General features: G+C 49.3%; 3 protein-coding genes across 3 annotated transcripts; 2 read left to right on the forward strand and 1 right to left on the reverse strand.

Annotated features, from left to right (window-relative positions):
- Positions 1-3,100: 3,100 nt before the first annotated feature.
- Positions 3,101-7,046, forward strand: E0L32_008266 (uncharacterized protein; the record flags this gene model as incomplete). Its single annotated transcript, XM_031143101.1, has 5 exons — positions 3,101-3,489; positions 3,537-3,837; positions 3,895-4,179; positions 4,229-4,448; positions 4,513-7,046. The coding sequence occupies 5 exons, from the start codon at positions 3,101-3,103 to the stop codon at positions 7,044-7,046; spliced, it is 3,729 nt and encodes a 1,242-aa protein (XP_030992408.1).
- A 2,157-nt stretch (positions 7,047-9,203) lies between these two features.
- E0L32_008267 (uncharacterized protein) lies at positions 9,204-10,624 on the reverse strand (the record flags this gene model as incomplete). Its single annotated transcript, XM_031143102.1, has 2 exons — positions 9,204-9,620; positions 9,716-10,624. 2 exons carry the CDS (start codon positions 10,622-10,624, stop codon positions 9,204-9,206), a joined length of 1,326 nt encoding a protein of 441 aa, XP_030992409.1.
- A 1,885-nt stretch (positions 10,625-12,509) lies between these two features.
- On the forward strand, positions 12,510-14,243 carry E0L32_008268 (uncharacterized protein; the record flags this gene model as incomplete). Its single annotated transcript, XM_031143103.1, has 3 exons — positions 12,510-12,576; positions 12,626-12,762; positions 12,816-14,243. 3 exons carry the CDS (start codon positions 12,510-12,512, stop codon positions 14,241-14,243), a joined length of 1,632 nt encoding a protein of 543 aa, XP_030992410.1.
- Positions 14,244-14,598: the final 355 nt, after the last annotated feature.

Consider the following 14,598-nt stretch of genomic DNA (forward strand, 5'->3'; position numbering starts at 1 on the left):
TAAAGCTTATAGGTATAAAGAAATCATATAGACTAAGATAAGAGTCTAAGAAATATATAACTTCTCTAAACTTAATAGAATAGTTAGAAAGATATAGAAATCATACTATAAATATAATAGTAATAAGATATTAAGATATTTATCTTATAGAGAACTACAGCCTATCCCTATACTAGAACAACCCTAATATTTAGTAACTATAGACTTTATTATCAAACTACTAAAGTCTAAAGATCTAACTATTAGAATAGAGTATAATAATATTTTAATAATATTAAAGTAACTTACTAAGTATATATATTTTCTTCTATTTAATAAGTTATATATAATAGAATAACTTATATTTATATTTCTATAAATAGTAGTAGCTAATTATAGGATACTATATAAAATCATTATAAATTAAGAACTAATATATATATTAAAATTCTATATATTCTTAATAGGATAACTTAAAGCTAATAAGAAACTATCTATAGCCTACTACCTATAAACTAATAGATAGATAGAATATCTAAATTAAGTATTAGAAGTATATCTATATAATTATATTAACTATAATTAAGATAATTAGATAGAGCTATTACTACTTATATAGTTTATATATAATAGTATCCCTACTAAAATAATAAAGATTTTACTATTCTTTACTAACTATAGCTAAAACCTAGAAGCATACTAATAATTATAAGATAAGATTAATATAGAATCTACTATTCTTAAAGTAGAATATCTTAAGAAGTTATATATATTCTTAAAAATAGAACTTAAGTTTATCTAAGAATAAGTCTATTATTACTATAATAGAAAAAGGATAAAGAGATCATTCTTCTTAAAGGAAGATATAGTCTATCTACTATAAAAAAATATTATAATAAAATAATCTAATAATAAATTAGATTATAAAAAACTAGAACTATTTAAGATTATATAAAAAATCTTAATATCTAACTATAGACTATTATTATTAAAGATAATAAGAATTTATCTAGTTTTTTATATTTTCCTATTAGAACCAGCCCCTCTAAAAGTATAGCTAAAGGAACTAGTAGAAGTAGAAGTAGAAGAAGAAGAGTATAAAGTTAAATAAATACTTAAGTAGAGAATATTAGATAGTAAATATCTAGTTAAATAGAAAGGCTATAATGTTATAGAGAATATCTAGAAACCTATTAAGCACTTAATATATTATTAGTTAAAGCTCTAATAGTTCTATTAGTAAAGTTAAGACTAGTTAATAACTACCTATTATCTAAGCTAATAATACTCTAATTAATTATATTAAAACTACTATTAGTCTATACCTCTAGAACTATAGAAGACTTCTATATAGCAACCTTAGACTTCTTTCACTCTACTTCCTCTAGCTTATCTAAGTTCTACAGACTATATTACACTATCTTCACACCCTTCTTATAAAGGAAATACCTCTACTTATAAAGATAAATCAAGCATATTATTACTTCTTAGATCTTATCTTAAATCTATTACTACTACTAGAGAAGATCCTTAAAGGCCTCTTTCTTCTTAATTTTCTTATACTTAAGATATTTCTACTTAGCTATAATATAAGATATTATAATATAAGTAATTAGTAGAGTACTAATCTAGGTAGTAAGAATTAGTACTTATAGATACTAACTAGAATATCTATCCTATTATATAACTAACTATACTATATATACTTAGAATAATATTTTATTTATTTAATTATTTTATATTTTAAGCTATAGTTAAAGTATTATAAGTATAGTATTACTTTATACCCTAAAGAGTTAATCTTAAAAGCTAGCTATTTATTCTACTTAATAGAAGACTTCTTTAGATATTATATACTCTACTTCTTAATATAGTCTAAAGATATACTATTAGAAAAGACATATAATAATTAAGAGAAGAGTTTAATATCTATAGTAGAAGATAGAAATCTAAGTCTTAAGAATAACCTTAGATTATTAAGACATCAATCTAGAAGAGAGGTATTATATTATAAAACTAGCTATAGTTACTATAGAGCACTGCTCTAGATAGACCATAAGACTAGCTAGTAGAAAATCACATACTACCTACCTAAAACAGCATGCTAACCAATACTTAGTTAGCAGTAGTTATCTACTAACTAATACTTAGTTATTACTAACTATTACTAATAAAATAAGGTCTATATATATATAGATATATGTCTACCCTTAGATATCTACTCTAAATAGCTTCTTAGTATTTAAAGTATCTTATTTAATAAAGCATCTTTAAGTGAAGCTATCTTAGCTATGATTAACCACCAGTGCTTAGCAGCGTCCATTACTTACTGCTTACATAAACCCACACGCCTCCGGTCCTATGAAGTAGTTGTACCTCTTAGGATTAAGGATCGTCACACCCTAGAACTATAGGGGGTCACTAGCCTGAAGGTCCTGAAGTTATAGGGGGCCACTAGCCTGAAGGCCCTGAAGTTATAGGGGGCTACTGGCCTGATTGTGCTACTAGACGGCCGGTGGATCTATTTGTGGGGAGTCTCTAAAGTGATACTTCTGTAAATAGAGGTATTGCTAGAGACTTCGGTGTAAGAAATCTGGGGTTGTAGGTACCCCGCCAGCAGGGGAGGGCCAAAGACCCACAAGGGGGGTGCGGCCGAATAGCCAGGCCGTGAAAGCACGTAAATAGTGGGTATGTGGTGGGGTCGGTGACTTCTATTGTAATAGAAATCTTAGGGGCCAAGAGGTATCTTTTTTGGAGGTAGTCATTCTCCTGGCAAAAGAGAAAGAGAAATCTCTAATACCAGGGTGGGTCGTTGTACTTTATAAGCCCTATCCCTTTAAACGCCGCAACTGCAATCATGTGCACTGATTGCCCTCTTCAGTAATCAAGATTCCTGTAGATCCCTGTCTCTGCTACTCTCATTAGTGGGAGATAAATGGGAATCATGTGACTGCAGTTGCGGCGTCTAAAGATACCGCTGACACTTGGCGAAGGCGGGCGCACGAGTGATTGGCTGTTCCATTGGGCAGAAAATGCGCAGCCACTGGAGGCCTTGCGGCGTTTAGAAGGCGGCTTCGTGAATCTGTGCACGACAGCACCCTTTCCCCTCGTACCCATCAAAATGTCCGCTGAGCTATACACGTTCTTGGCCGCGCTCCTGGCAGTAGGCATCGGATGGTGGTGGTCATACGTGAAACCACCCCCGGCTCACGACCACCAACCGGTGCCGACTTTCTGCGTTCGCGGCGTACCCCTCGACTGGAACTCAGACGATCTAAGATCTTTCTTAGCAAAGAAGCATGACTCTGCTGACCCGGATGTCCGATCCTTGGCCGTCGAGGTTCATGGGCGCTCACAGACGGCCACGGTTTCTTTTCGGAACGTGCCCTACGACCTGCAGATTCCTCTACCTGCGACGTCAGACAATCGATCGAGGGTCATGACGCTTGACCGTGACTTCCTTGGCATCACAACACTCTACGCCCCTCCCCCGCAGGACCACAAGGTCGAGTATGTATTGCCACCTCGCTTTAAACCACGTTATTCATCCTCTCTAGCCTTATCGCGATCTCCGGCCTCGGCGGACACGCATTCGGGTCATTCAAGCAGAGGGGAGGAGAGCACATGTGGCTACGGGACTCAGTTCCGAAACATATCACCGGGGAAGGCGATAACAAGCCCATTGCGCGTGTTATGATATATGGCTACGACTCGGCTCTTCCGCAGAGCAACAATTTCCAGAACTTGGAAGATCTCGGGACGGCGTTTCATTCGCACCTTCGGTGGCTGGCGATGGACGGCGCATCTCGCCCGATCGTGTTTATTGCCCACAGCCTTGGTGGGCTGATCGTGAAGCAGGTGTGCCCACTTACCCCATCTGTCTGTCTATTAGTAATTATGCTCACACCGCGGTAGACCCTCATATCCCTCTCCAGGTCCACGGACGAGCTGGACCAGAAACTAATACGAGCAGTATACGGAATCGCCTTCTTCGGCGTCCCACATGATGGTATGGATATTAGCTCCCTTATAGCCATGGTTGAGGATGGCCCAAACCGGTTCCTGTTGGAGTCCATAGGACCCTTCAGCTCGCAGATCCTTACCATCCAGCAGCGTGAGTTTCTAGAGGCATTACGGGGCCGAGGCGAATCCGAGATTGTTTGCTTCTTCGAAACCCGCAGATCGCCGACTGCCCAGAAGGTATGTCTCTGTCGATGAGCTTTAGATGAACTATGCTGACATGTTGCAGAACGAAAGCGGCAGGTGGGAGATGACAGGACCGGACGCCGTCCTAGTGTCAAAGGCCTCCGCCACGCATTGCCGACCGTGGGAGAATGGGCCACAGCATATCTGCGCCATCGACCGTACGCACTCGGAAATGGTCAAATTTGGGCCAGAAGACCATGAGTACGAGAAGGCCCTTGGGCGAATCAGGTCCCTCGTTTTCGGGGCGCTTAAAGCACGAAGGCGTACGTGACCAAGCAACACTCCGATTCGATCAAACTAAGCAGAAATCATATTAAAGCCTCATAGGCCCTCTACGGCCGAGATTATCACAGGAAGACCGAGATTGCTTACAATCGCTGGCCTTTCCGCAGATGCATGATCGTGCCAAAGATGTTGAAACAGCCACCAAGGGAACATGCCAGTGGCTTCTCGAACACGAGATGTACAAGAACTGGGCCGCATCCAATTCAGGCCTGCTCTGGGTCAAGGGAAAGCCGGGTTCGGGGAAGTCAACCTTGCTCAAATATGCCCTTGACATACAAGAAGAGACACTATCATACAGTAGTAATCTTGTTTTGTCTTTCTTCTTTCACGGCCGCGGCGACAAGCTTCAAAATACTCCTCTCGGCTTCTTTCGGTCTATTGCTCATCAGGTCCTTAGCCAGGTGCCTTCTGCGCTCTCCAACCTGGTCGACGAATTTCAACGGAGACGTGAGCAGATCGGCGAGCCAGGTCAGAAGTGGCAGTGGCATCCAAAAGAGCTTTTGCACTTCTTCGAGTCGTGTCTTCCGAAGATGCTCGAATCCCACTCAGTCTGGTTGTTCGTCGACGCCTTGGACGAGTGTGGCAAAGATAATGCGGTTGAACTCTTTCGATGGTTCAAAACCTTGCTCCAGACTCTGCCAAACACCGCTCGACGATGTCGCATCTGTGTCACTTGCCGTCACTATCCGATTCTGGATCAGGTTTGCGAGTTTCAGATATGTCCTGAGCATGAAAATGCGCGAGATATATCTACTTACGTCCAGGGCCAGCTATCTAACTCTCGCGAGCGAACATCTACGGTCCCGGCCCTTATCACAAATCGCGCCTCTGGTGTCTTCATGTGGGCGCGTCTGGTGGTGAAGGAAGTGCTGGATCTTGAACGTGAAGGTGCCGGGCCGAAGAAGATAAAAGCAGCAGTCTACTCGATCCCCCAAGATCTTGATAAACTATACCAGGAACTCATCAAGAGCATGAAGCCGGCCTCCCTTAAGCTTATCCGATGGATATGTTTTGCTACTCGGCCTCTATCAATAGACGAGTTACGATGGGCTATGGTTATTGAGGTCGATTGCCCATACCGGTCATTACAGGCATGCCGGGACGCGGAGGATGTGCTGGACAGCGAACAGATGGAGAAACAGCTTCGGACGCTCAGCCACGGCCTTGCTGAGGTCACATCCGATATGCAGACTGTCCAGTTCATCCACCAGTCCGTCAAGGACTTCTTCATGGAGAAGGGCCTTTTGACGCTGGTCGGCAACTCAATGTCACCCGATACGCTAAGTAGAGGAGCACACTTTCAGCTGTCCAGGACCTGTATTCGCTACCTGGCGATGGAGGAGATCGGCCAGTCAACAGACTCCTCACTTGTCAACATGAAGTCCGATTTTCCTTTACTAAATTATGCTACGACCTCATGGGTGGCACATACAAAACAAAGCGATGCAAAGGATGCCCCCCAAGACGACCTTCTGGTTTTGTTTGCTTGGCCATCAAACGTGCTTGTAGACCTATGGACGCGTATCTACAAGGCGATGGACAGATATTCACGTTACTGTCCAGCAAAAGGGACGACTCTTTTACACATTGTAGCAAAGTATGAGATCTTGGGGACATTACAAGACATTTTGGACAAGATATCCCAAACTGCTGTAGACATCGATTCGAAGGATGAGCTTGGGCTGACGCCGTTGCATAGGGCCGCTGGGGAGGGCCACGAGGCAGTCGTGCGGCTGCTGCTTGAGAGTGGTGCTGCCGTCGATTCAAAGGATGAGCATGGGGTGACGTCGGTGTATATGGCCGCTTTAGAAGGCCACGAGGCGGTCGTGCGGCTCCTGCTTGAGAGTGGTGCTGCCATCGATTCGAAGGATGAGGATGGGTGGGTGCTGGTGTATAGGGCTGCTGGGCTGGGCCATAAGGCGGTCGTGCGGCTCCTGCTTGAGAGTCGTGCTGCCATCAATTCAAAGGATGAGTATGGGTGGATGCCGGTGCATATAGCCGCTTTAGGAGGCCACGAGGCGGTCATGCGGCTCCTACTTGAGAGTGGTGCTGCCATCGATTCGAAGGGTGAGTATGGGCAGATGCCGGTGCATCAGGCCGCTATAGGAGGCAATAAGGCGGTCGTGCGGCTTCTACTAGAGGAGGGCGCCGCTATCGAGGTGCAGAATGGGGAGGGGCAGACGCCGCTACATCAGGCTGCCAGATATGGCCACGAGGCGGTTGTGCGGCTTCTGCTAGAGGAGGGCGCCGCCATCGAGGCGCAAGATAAGAAAGGGCAGACGCCGCTGCATCGGGCTGCCAGATATGGCCATGAGGCGGTTGTGCGGCTTCTACTAGAGGAGGGCGCCGCCATCGAGGTGCAAGATAAGGAAGGGCAGACACCGCTACATAAGGCCGCTGAATACAGCCGTGAGGCGGTCGTGCGGCTTCTACTAGAGGAGGGCGCCGCCATCGAGGCGCAAGATAAGAAAGGGCAGACGCCGCTGCATCGGGCCGCCGAATCCGACCGCGAGGCGGTCGTGCGGCTGCTCGAAACATCCCGGGCCGAGGCGGTTCGAAGGATAGTGGAGCGTTAAGAACAGCATAGCTGTTGTGCAGTTGGTATAATCCATTGCAATGTCAATAACATCTAGGATGGCTTGGCTTCAAAGTGAATTATTGCATCGATAACATTATATCTATTCTGATTTGTCTTCAAATGAGGGATCTGGGAGATGGTTTGTTTATAAAGTTCTCATGGATACGTTCTAGCGTTTTCTAGATGGTTTTCTTCTAATTGTCAGAAATTCATACTGTTATCTATAGTTGATTGCCGCTGCCGTGTTGTGCTTGTTTTTGCATCACGCTCGTATGTGCCAGTCGCGGCTGGTAAACAACTTTACGGATCTGCTGGAAGGGCATGTTAGACTTCTTCATAGTCACTTCGCCACTCATAGCTTCAGTTAGCTTCCCCTATGCAACTCGAACCCCCTAACACGTCTATGGTTTATCGTCGACCCTTTCTCCCATGAATCTTCGATGCTAGGATGACGTTTCCATCTTACAAGATACTCTGACTTGCTCTGGCGCATTCGCTTGTCGAGCAGTTTCACGCCTTCGTGGTTTCCTTCTTGTTCCAGATAGACGGCGTCAAACTCATCCACCATCTCGGTATTTATGGCGGTACGCTTCTCCCACGTGTTTCATTCATCTGGAAAGCCTTTCCACTTCACAAGGTAGACAACTCGCCTTCCCTGCTTCCATCTCGCCAGCAGTGCCTCGAGTTCTCGTATGTCTTCCTCGTCGACCGCTGTCAGGACACGGACTTCCCCTTCACTGTTAGTGGCTGTAGCTTTCGCGAATCCTAGTAATGAGATGTCATTCCGCAAGTCCGGATGAATCAACTCCATCGTCACGGCTGGTTCGATTGGGGCTGTTACAAGGGCCGCGTGCCTCCCCCTTGCATGCCCAATGAGGCTGGTTCGCTAGAAGCTTCAGAGAAATTCGTCGATGTGGCGCAACCTGGTATGCCTGAGGATATCTCGCCCTCACAGTTGGCGTCTGGATCGGTGCACGGCGACGGCATGGAAAGTACCGAGAGCGACTCTTTCCGAAAAGCTGATTCGGAATTGAACAAGGAGGATAGAGGCGCTGGTGGCAGAATCTATATCTCCTCTCTATTCGCCGGTACTAAATATAGATGTGGGCGTGATACTCCTGTCTCTGGCATCGACTTACGCTTGTTTGGCAGAAACAAGACCCCCTGTGTTTAGTTGTGAGTTGGAGTCGCCCGAAATGGCTCCCTGCCACAGCCCTCGCGAAGAGTTGACAACTCGCCTCTGATGGTTGCAGAGCACTGCCAACTGGGCTAAACCATGTTCGTGGGACACCCGGTGCCGCCCCTGTGCCCGCTCCCGAGAGCAAGGTTCGGCACGTAGTAAAAGTAGAACGCTGGCAGTCCAGCACAGCTGACCGTGTAAATCCAGCATGATTGAGTTGAAAGGAGCGGCTTCTTGGTTCCTCTGGCAGAACAATCCTCTAGGTTCAGGAGTGTGAGAGCTCAAGATGTATGCAATCCTGGCGGTTGGGGATCGTTACATGCCGGCTAATTGGATGCACCGGTTGGCGTTCGCCGCAACGCGAACCACTAAGCGGTGCCTTGTAGAGCGCTCGGAAGGATCGTTCACTCCGGCCAACAATTTGCTAGGCGCCCGGCCACACATAGGTAATAGGCAAGGGCTCCCGTTGCCGCGCGTTTGCAGGCAATGCCGATAAGGGCAGTTAGACGATATCTTTAGCCCGGAATTTCTAAATGAATTGTTGATAAAGTACTTCTGTATTTGAGATGGAACTCCTTCGCCGAGATTTAAACCTCTCGTTGGTAACCGACTGTCTCCCCATGGTGGTGGGTGCGTGTAGTTGAGGTAGGTAGTTACTAGCAAAGTGAAATACCGAAACTTCCATCCCATTCTCCCCCTTCTCTCTCTCTATCTCTCTGATACTTGCTGTGCTGCCTGCGGCCTTGGTCAAAGAGCATACTTGCTAGCCATGCGAGCTATGCGGGCAGAGGTAATAATAATACATCAATACTAATACATCAGACGCACATCGTGAACGGTCGCCCGTCTCGAGCACTCGGACTACCTCCATGGCGTCCCCTCGAGGGCGACGGACACAATTTCCTGGGCAATAGATAGTATGACCAAGTCAAGTGTCGAAGCAAGGAGCAAGGTTTGAGCCCGGTGATGGGCGCTTCAATATCCATGGCCCACCTCGTCACCCATCTGGTCCTCTGACGAGTTCTCCTTCTTCAGGCCCCCCCTCTTCGGGTCCCCATCCTCCTCGTCCTCGTCCTCCGTGGCCTCGGGCGAGTCACACTCTCCCGAGTCCCAACACGAGTCCGACGCGCTATCCTCTTCCATCTCCCGTCTCTTGCGCTTGACGCCCTGCTGCTTCATCTCGTTCTTGGCCAGGCCCAGCCGCTCGAGGAGTCGGTCGCGGAACGAGTGATATGGTCGGGATTCGACTTGGTCGTGTATTATATCCACCGCGGTAGGGGCATCTGTTGCAACAGATGGTCGGTCCAACTTATTGAGGAAGTTGAGTGGGATGTCGGCCGTATAGACGTACCACAGACGCCGTGGTGTAAAGCGTGCGACCACCATTCTGGTCTGAGACAATGGACAGTTAGTTTTGCGAGGCCTGGTGCATGTACGCCCGGGCAGTCGCCCCTCTGAGCAGTTTTGGTTGGGCTTGGCTTGCTTACCGTGAATACGTGCGACGGATCAACAGGGCGGCGACCCAGCCTGGGGCCCCAATCCATCTCCCAGCGGCGCTGTTTTTGGGCCAGGGCGATCAAGGCTGCAGCAAGGTACGGGTCATGCTCCCAGCTGGGAGGGTTGACGTGACGATACCGGATCTCCCGCAGGGCCTGTACAGGCTCGTTGTCATGAGCAGTGAATCTCGCCTGCCGCGGTTTTGCAACAAAGGCATCGTAGTCCAGCCAGATGACGAGCGGATAGTTGGGTATTTGAACATGGTCATGAGGGGATTCCCATCCATAGGGTGGCTTCATCATAAAGCTAAAAGGCCGCCTACTGCCAAAGATGCTGACTGGCTGGATCAAGGCGGCGCGCTTACCCTTGAAATCAAAGTCCAAACTGGCGTTGGGGCAAATTATTCGAAGTGGTCCCCAATCCAGAAGTTTAGTTGTGTTATGTATTCGCCAGCTCAGAGGAAGGAGCCCGATGGCTCGCATCGCATACCGCGTCCCGAACTTCTTCCTCTTAGACAAGCGACGCCTATGCTCCAAGCTGTTCAGTTTGTGGCGTCCCCTGTGGCCTTTACCACTGATGCCATCTTCAAGATCATCTTGGAGGGGGTCTGCCGAAGAACAGGGCGGTAGCTGATAGTAGAAAAAGGGTCGCCACGGGCGGGGGCGCCCGTGGCCTGGCAGATAGCGACAGCCCAGGAGCTCAAGGTGGCGTGCTGTCCATTCTAGAGGCTTGACATACAGTCGCTCGTTAGGGTGCTGTCTGAGGATTGTGTCGATGGGAGCAACAGATTGCAGTGGCTGCCCCGTCGAAACCATCTCGCTGTCGACGGCGGTCCTACCACCATCTTCTTCTGCCGGGCGATTTCGGTCGCCTCTGCCAGCGTCTCGCGAAGCAGTCATGACCGAGGGCGTGCGCACACAAATCTGGAGATGGATGAGCGCGACGCGGAGGGATGATGGAGCGTTGAGCGCGATCCGGAGGGATGATGGAGGGTTGAGTCGAGTTTTGGAGGTGGGGCAGAGGGAAATGCTGGGTGCAGCACGCACGTGAGCACACACAGCACACACACCATGCTGAGCAGCGCGCGTGTGGCCACCTGGGGAATCCAGTGATGCCTGAAGAAGGGTGCCTAACTCGGGGAAGAGGACAGACAGCCCTGGGGTCCTTTGTCCAACCCTCCAAGGAGCAAGCCCTGGAGTGGATTCTCCCCCGCCGCTTCTGTCACTGTCCACGTGTGACTACACTCGGTCACTGGCTGCCTGGTGGACAAACTACCTAACCTATAATAAGTTATCCCCTGAGGTCAGTAACAAAGGCAGCAGCAGTGGAGGTACCTGCCTGGTACGAAGTCAGTCGATCCGTGAAGAGATGGGACATTCTGACCGATGAATGCGACTAACACGGATCCAACACACGACAGGATACATCCAGTCACCCTACAAACAACCAGGGCAATCATGCCTCTTGGATTGCTGCTCATCATTTCCATTTCGTTTTATATGCATTGCAGTTATTCATTCTGATCTTTTGGTAGGTCCCGTATCCATGTCCAAGAGAGAGTTCCTTGTGAGCAGGCATCGATAACTCCTAGGCTTCCACTTGGAATTGCGCTCGTTGAGACGCCCTTGAGTGAATACGGCTCCTTTAATCCCAGCCTCACGCCGCCCTGCTCTCGGTCCTCTGGGCAGTAGCAGCCTGGGAACCAACCCGTGGTGGGTGTTTAATGACAATTTTCCATCTTGAAAAGTCTGGAGAACCTCCAGCTCTGGAGGAGAAGCTTCTAAACCGCCCGTTCAGGACGCCCCGGAGACTGAAATAAGCCATCCAAGATCCTTCCCAAAGGGACAAGCCAGCACCCAACCAGCATGAACTCTACAAAGCACGCAACGACCTGAGTTTGTTTTGCGGGACTCTGTTGCGACTTACTGGTGAACTGGTCGGAAGATGTGATGGAGGCCGCCTGAGCAAGTCAAGGTCAGATTAGTTGACGGGGTTAAACCCATTCGCTTTTAGGTAGTGGGATAAATAGCCCGTACTGGCCGAGAAAAGGATATTTCTGGTTGGCATTGAGGTATCTCCAGATGAAACTGCTGGAGCGTTAGTGACAACTAGGGGACTGCCTGCAACGCAGGCTTTAGGGAATGGGGTTGTAGTAGCCCTCACTGCTCGCAGGGCTCGCGTTCGTAAAATGGGACCCGTTCCGCCCTCGTTCCTCTCGGGCTCCAGGGTCTCCGCCTCAGAGGCCCTTCGCTGCGCTCAGAGCCTTCTTCGGCATACTGGGTTGTGCACTAACAGCCATGTACCTTGCAATGTTAGTGTACAGGGTTCTTTTGGTGCTTAGCGAGAGGATTCTAAACAGGCTGTTAAGGAAATGGCCCCTGCGGCTGCAGATTTATGTGGGAGAGCGCTAGCAAAACAACCGGGAAAAAGAGCGTAATTTAAAGTCGTTTTCTGGTTATTATAAGAAGTGCATATGGGTGTTCGGATCTTTTGTGCCTCGTGCCGACGTGGCCGCCGCGTAAACGATGGATCGGGGCGAAGCGGTGACTGAGGCGCCTAATGATTGGCTGGGTGCTGCGACAACTACTGGTGGGTCCTACGCCTTATGTCCTAGCGGATCTCCCAGGCGTTAAATACACACACACTACTGGTGGGTCCCGTAGGCAAGGCGCCCCTTGCCAGCCATTTCCCCAACGACACTTCATCTTGACACTCCATCTTGACACCTCAATTCCCCGCGCCCATAACTTGGCCGTCGCCCATCTCCTCTCCGTTCTCATCACCATGGCCCGCACTCGAGCCCAGACAGCGGCCCAAAGGGGGCGCCCGTTGCCGGCGCCAAATGATCAAGGTACTCATTATTCGCGGCGCAGAAGAGCATCTTCCCTAACGGTTAATAGGCAGGCGACCCCAGGGCATCCCGTCGCGCAAAAGCGCACCTCGAAAACTCGATCGCCTTCCAAAGCAGCCCGCAACCAAACGCGCCGCACGCAATCGCCCCCGTCCGTCGACCATCAACGAGACGCTGTCTCAACAAGTACGGTGCTCTATCTTTGCATTGCAATGGGCCACTAACTGAGCTGTGTACAGGATAACACCACGCTTGTGCAAAGTAGAGGTCGTAAGCGCAAGCAACCTGTCGACACCGTTCCCGAGCCTAGCATCGGCCCAGCCCAGAAGCGACAACGAACATCCCATGCACGTCCTGCCGTGCGCACCTGTAACGAACCACCGACAGTCGGCACCTCCGAAAGCGCGACTGACCCGATCAGAGTCTGGGTAACGGAAGGGCGCTGGCCAGAGGAACAGTGTTGGCCAGAAGAGCCTTCAGAGAAGGTTCCCACCATGGAGCGTCTACTCGCGCGGAGGAAATCCTCGTCCTATCTTTCCCGCAAGCGGTCGAACTCTGCCTCATCCATGACACCCAGCGACCAGAAGCCGCGGGAGGAGAAGAGCGCTCCATATCGAGACCCGCGCTATAAGACCTTGCTCGAGATCAAAGGCAGCTATATGACCAAGTCTCCCTTGGACTTGGCCGATGCCAGCCAAGCTGTATGCCGGTCCCTTCTAGGGAAGATGCAGCCAGTTCCTGGCGACACCCTCTTCCGCGACGACATCTTTGAGGCTACGTGCGAGAAGATATACGACAAGAATGAGGCACGAGTCATTCAAGATGTCACTCGGCTCATTGTTCCTTCGGCCGAAAGTCTTGCTACATTCGGTGCAAAACATCTTGACATCCTGACAGAGAGTGTCAATGAAGGGTGGAACAACTCGATCCCCTTCACCAGCACTCGGCCTCAGCCCGACTACTCCGTTGGCTTCAGGCGAGAGGCATTCACCGAGGAGCAACTCACTAAGCTGTCACCCTTCATTGGCGACTTTATCACTGGAGACCAGTCCCTCTTCATGGCCACATACTACATGTACTTCCCGTTCCTGACGTGCGAGGTGAAGTGTGGCGCTGCGGCGCTCGATACGGCGGACCGCCAAAACGCCCACAGCATGACCCTTGCAGTGCGGGCCACTGCTGAGCTTTTTCGTGCTGTGAATCGCGAGGGCGAGGTCCACAGGCAAATCCTTGCGTTCTCTATTTCACACGACGATAGGTCGGTACGGATCTACGGCCATTACCCGGTGCTGGATGGGAAGGATATCAAGTACTACCGCCAACCTATCCGTACCTTCGACTTTACAGAGCTGGACGGCAAGGAGAAGTGGACGGCATATCGCTTTACCAAGAATGTCTACGACACATGGATGCCCGCGCACTTTAAGAGGATCTGCTCAGCTATCGACCAGTTGCCGTCCGAGTCGAACTTTGACTTCCCCTTGCCCCCAGAAACCGGGCTATCACAGGATCTGGAGAGCTTGATGCAGTCTGATGTTCCTTCGGCTTCTCTGCCTATTGACCGGGATAACCAGTCGAGCAACGCCCGCCAAGCACAAGCGGCGACTCCAGGCACCTCATTCACCGAGCCCCAATTGACCAAGAAGAGGAGGGGGGCAAAGACGTAGGGCAAGAATGATTGAATGATCGCTGGAATTGCGCCTCGCAGTGTTTCGAGTTAGCCGAGGCGAAGCACGACACTGAACCGGCCTTTGTCATCCTTGTTCCGGCATCAGCGATGACGCCGAAGGACCAAGATGAGGACGGTGGACGCCCAAAGCTGGCCCCGTGGGCATGTCGGCGAAGAGCACAGATTTGTCGACCCAGCTGCAGGTCGCTCTGGGGCGGATGCAATGCGGGACAAGCGTCGGCGATTGGCGCGCAACTCTTGTCTAACTTGCCCCGCTCAAGTCTGGAGCACCAACTGCATCACCGCTTCGTTTTCCTTTCTCGAGGTGGTTCGCCTAAGGGTGGTTGGTGCGG

The sequence above is a fragment of the Thyridium curvatum genome (assembly GCF_004353045.1).
Source record: "Thyridium curvatum strain D216 chromosome Unknown NODE_54_length_294788_cov_77.042876, whole genome shotgun sequence".
In the NCBI taxonomy this organism is placed as follows: domain Eukaryota; kingdom Fungi; phylum Ascomycota; class Sordariomycetes; order Thyridiales; family Thyridiaceae; genus Thyridium; species Thyridium curvatum.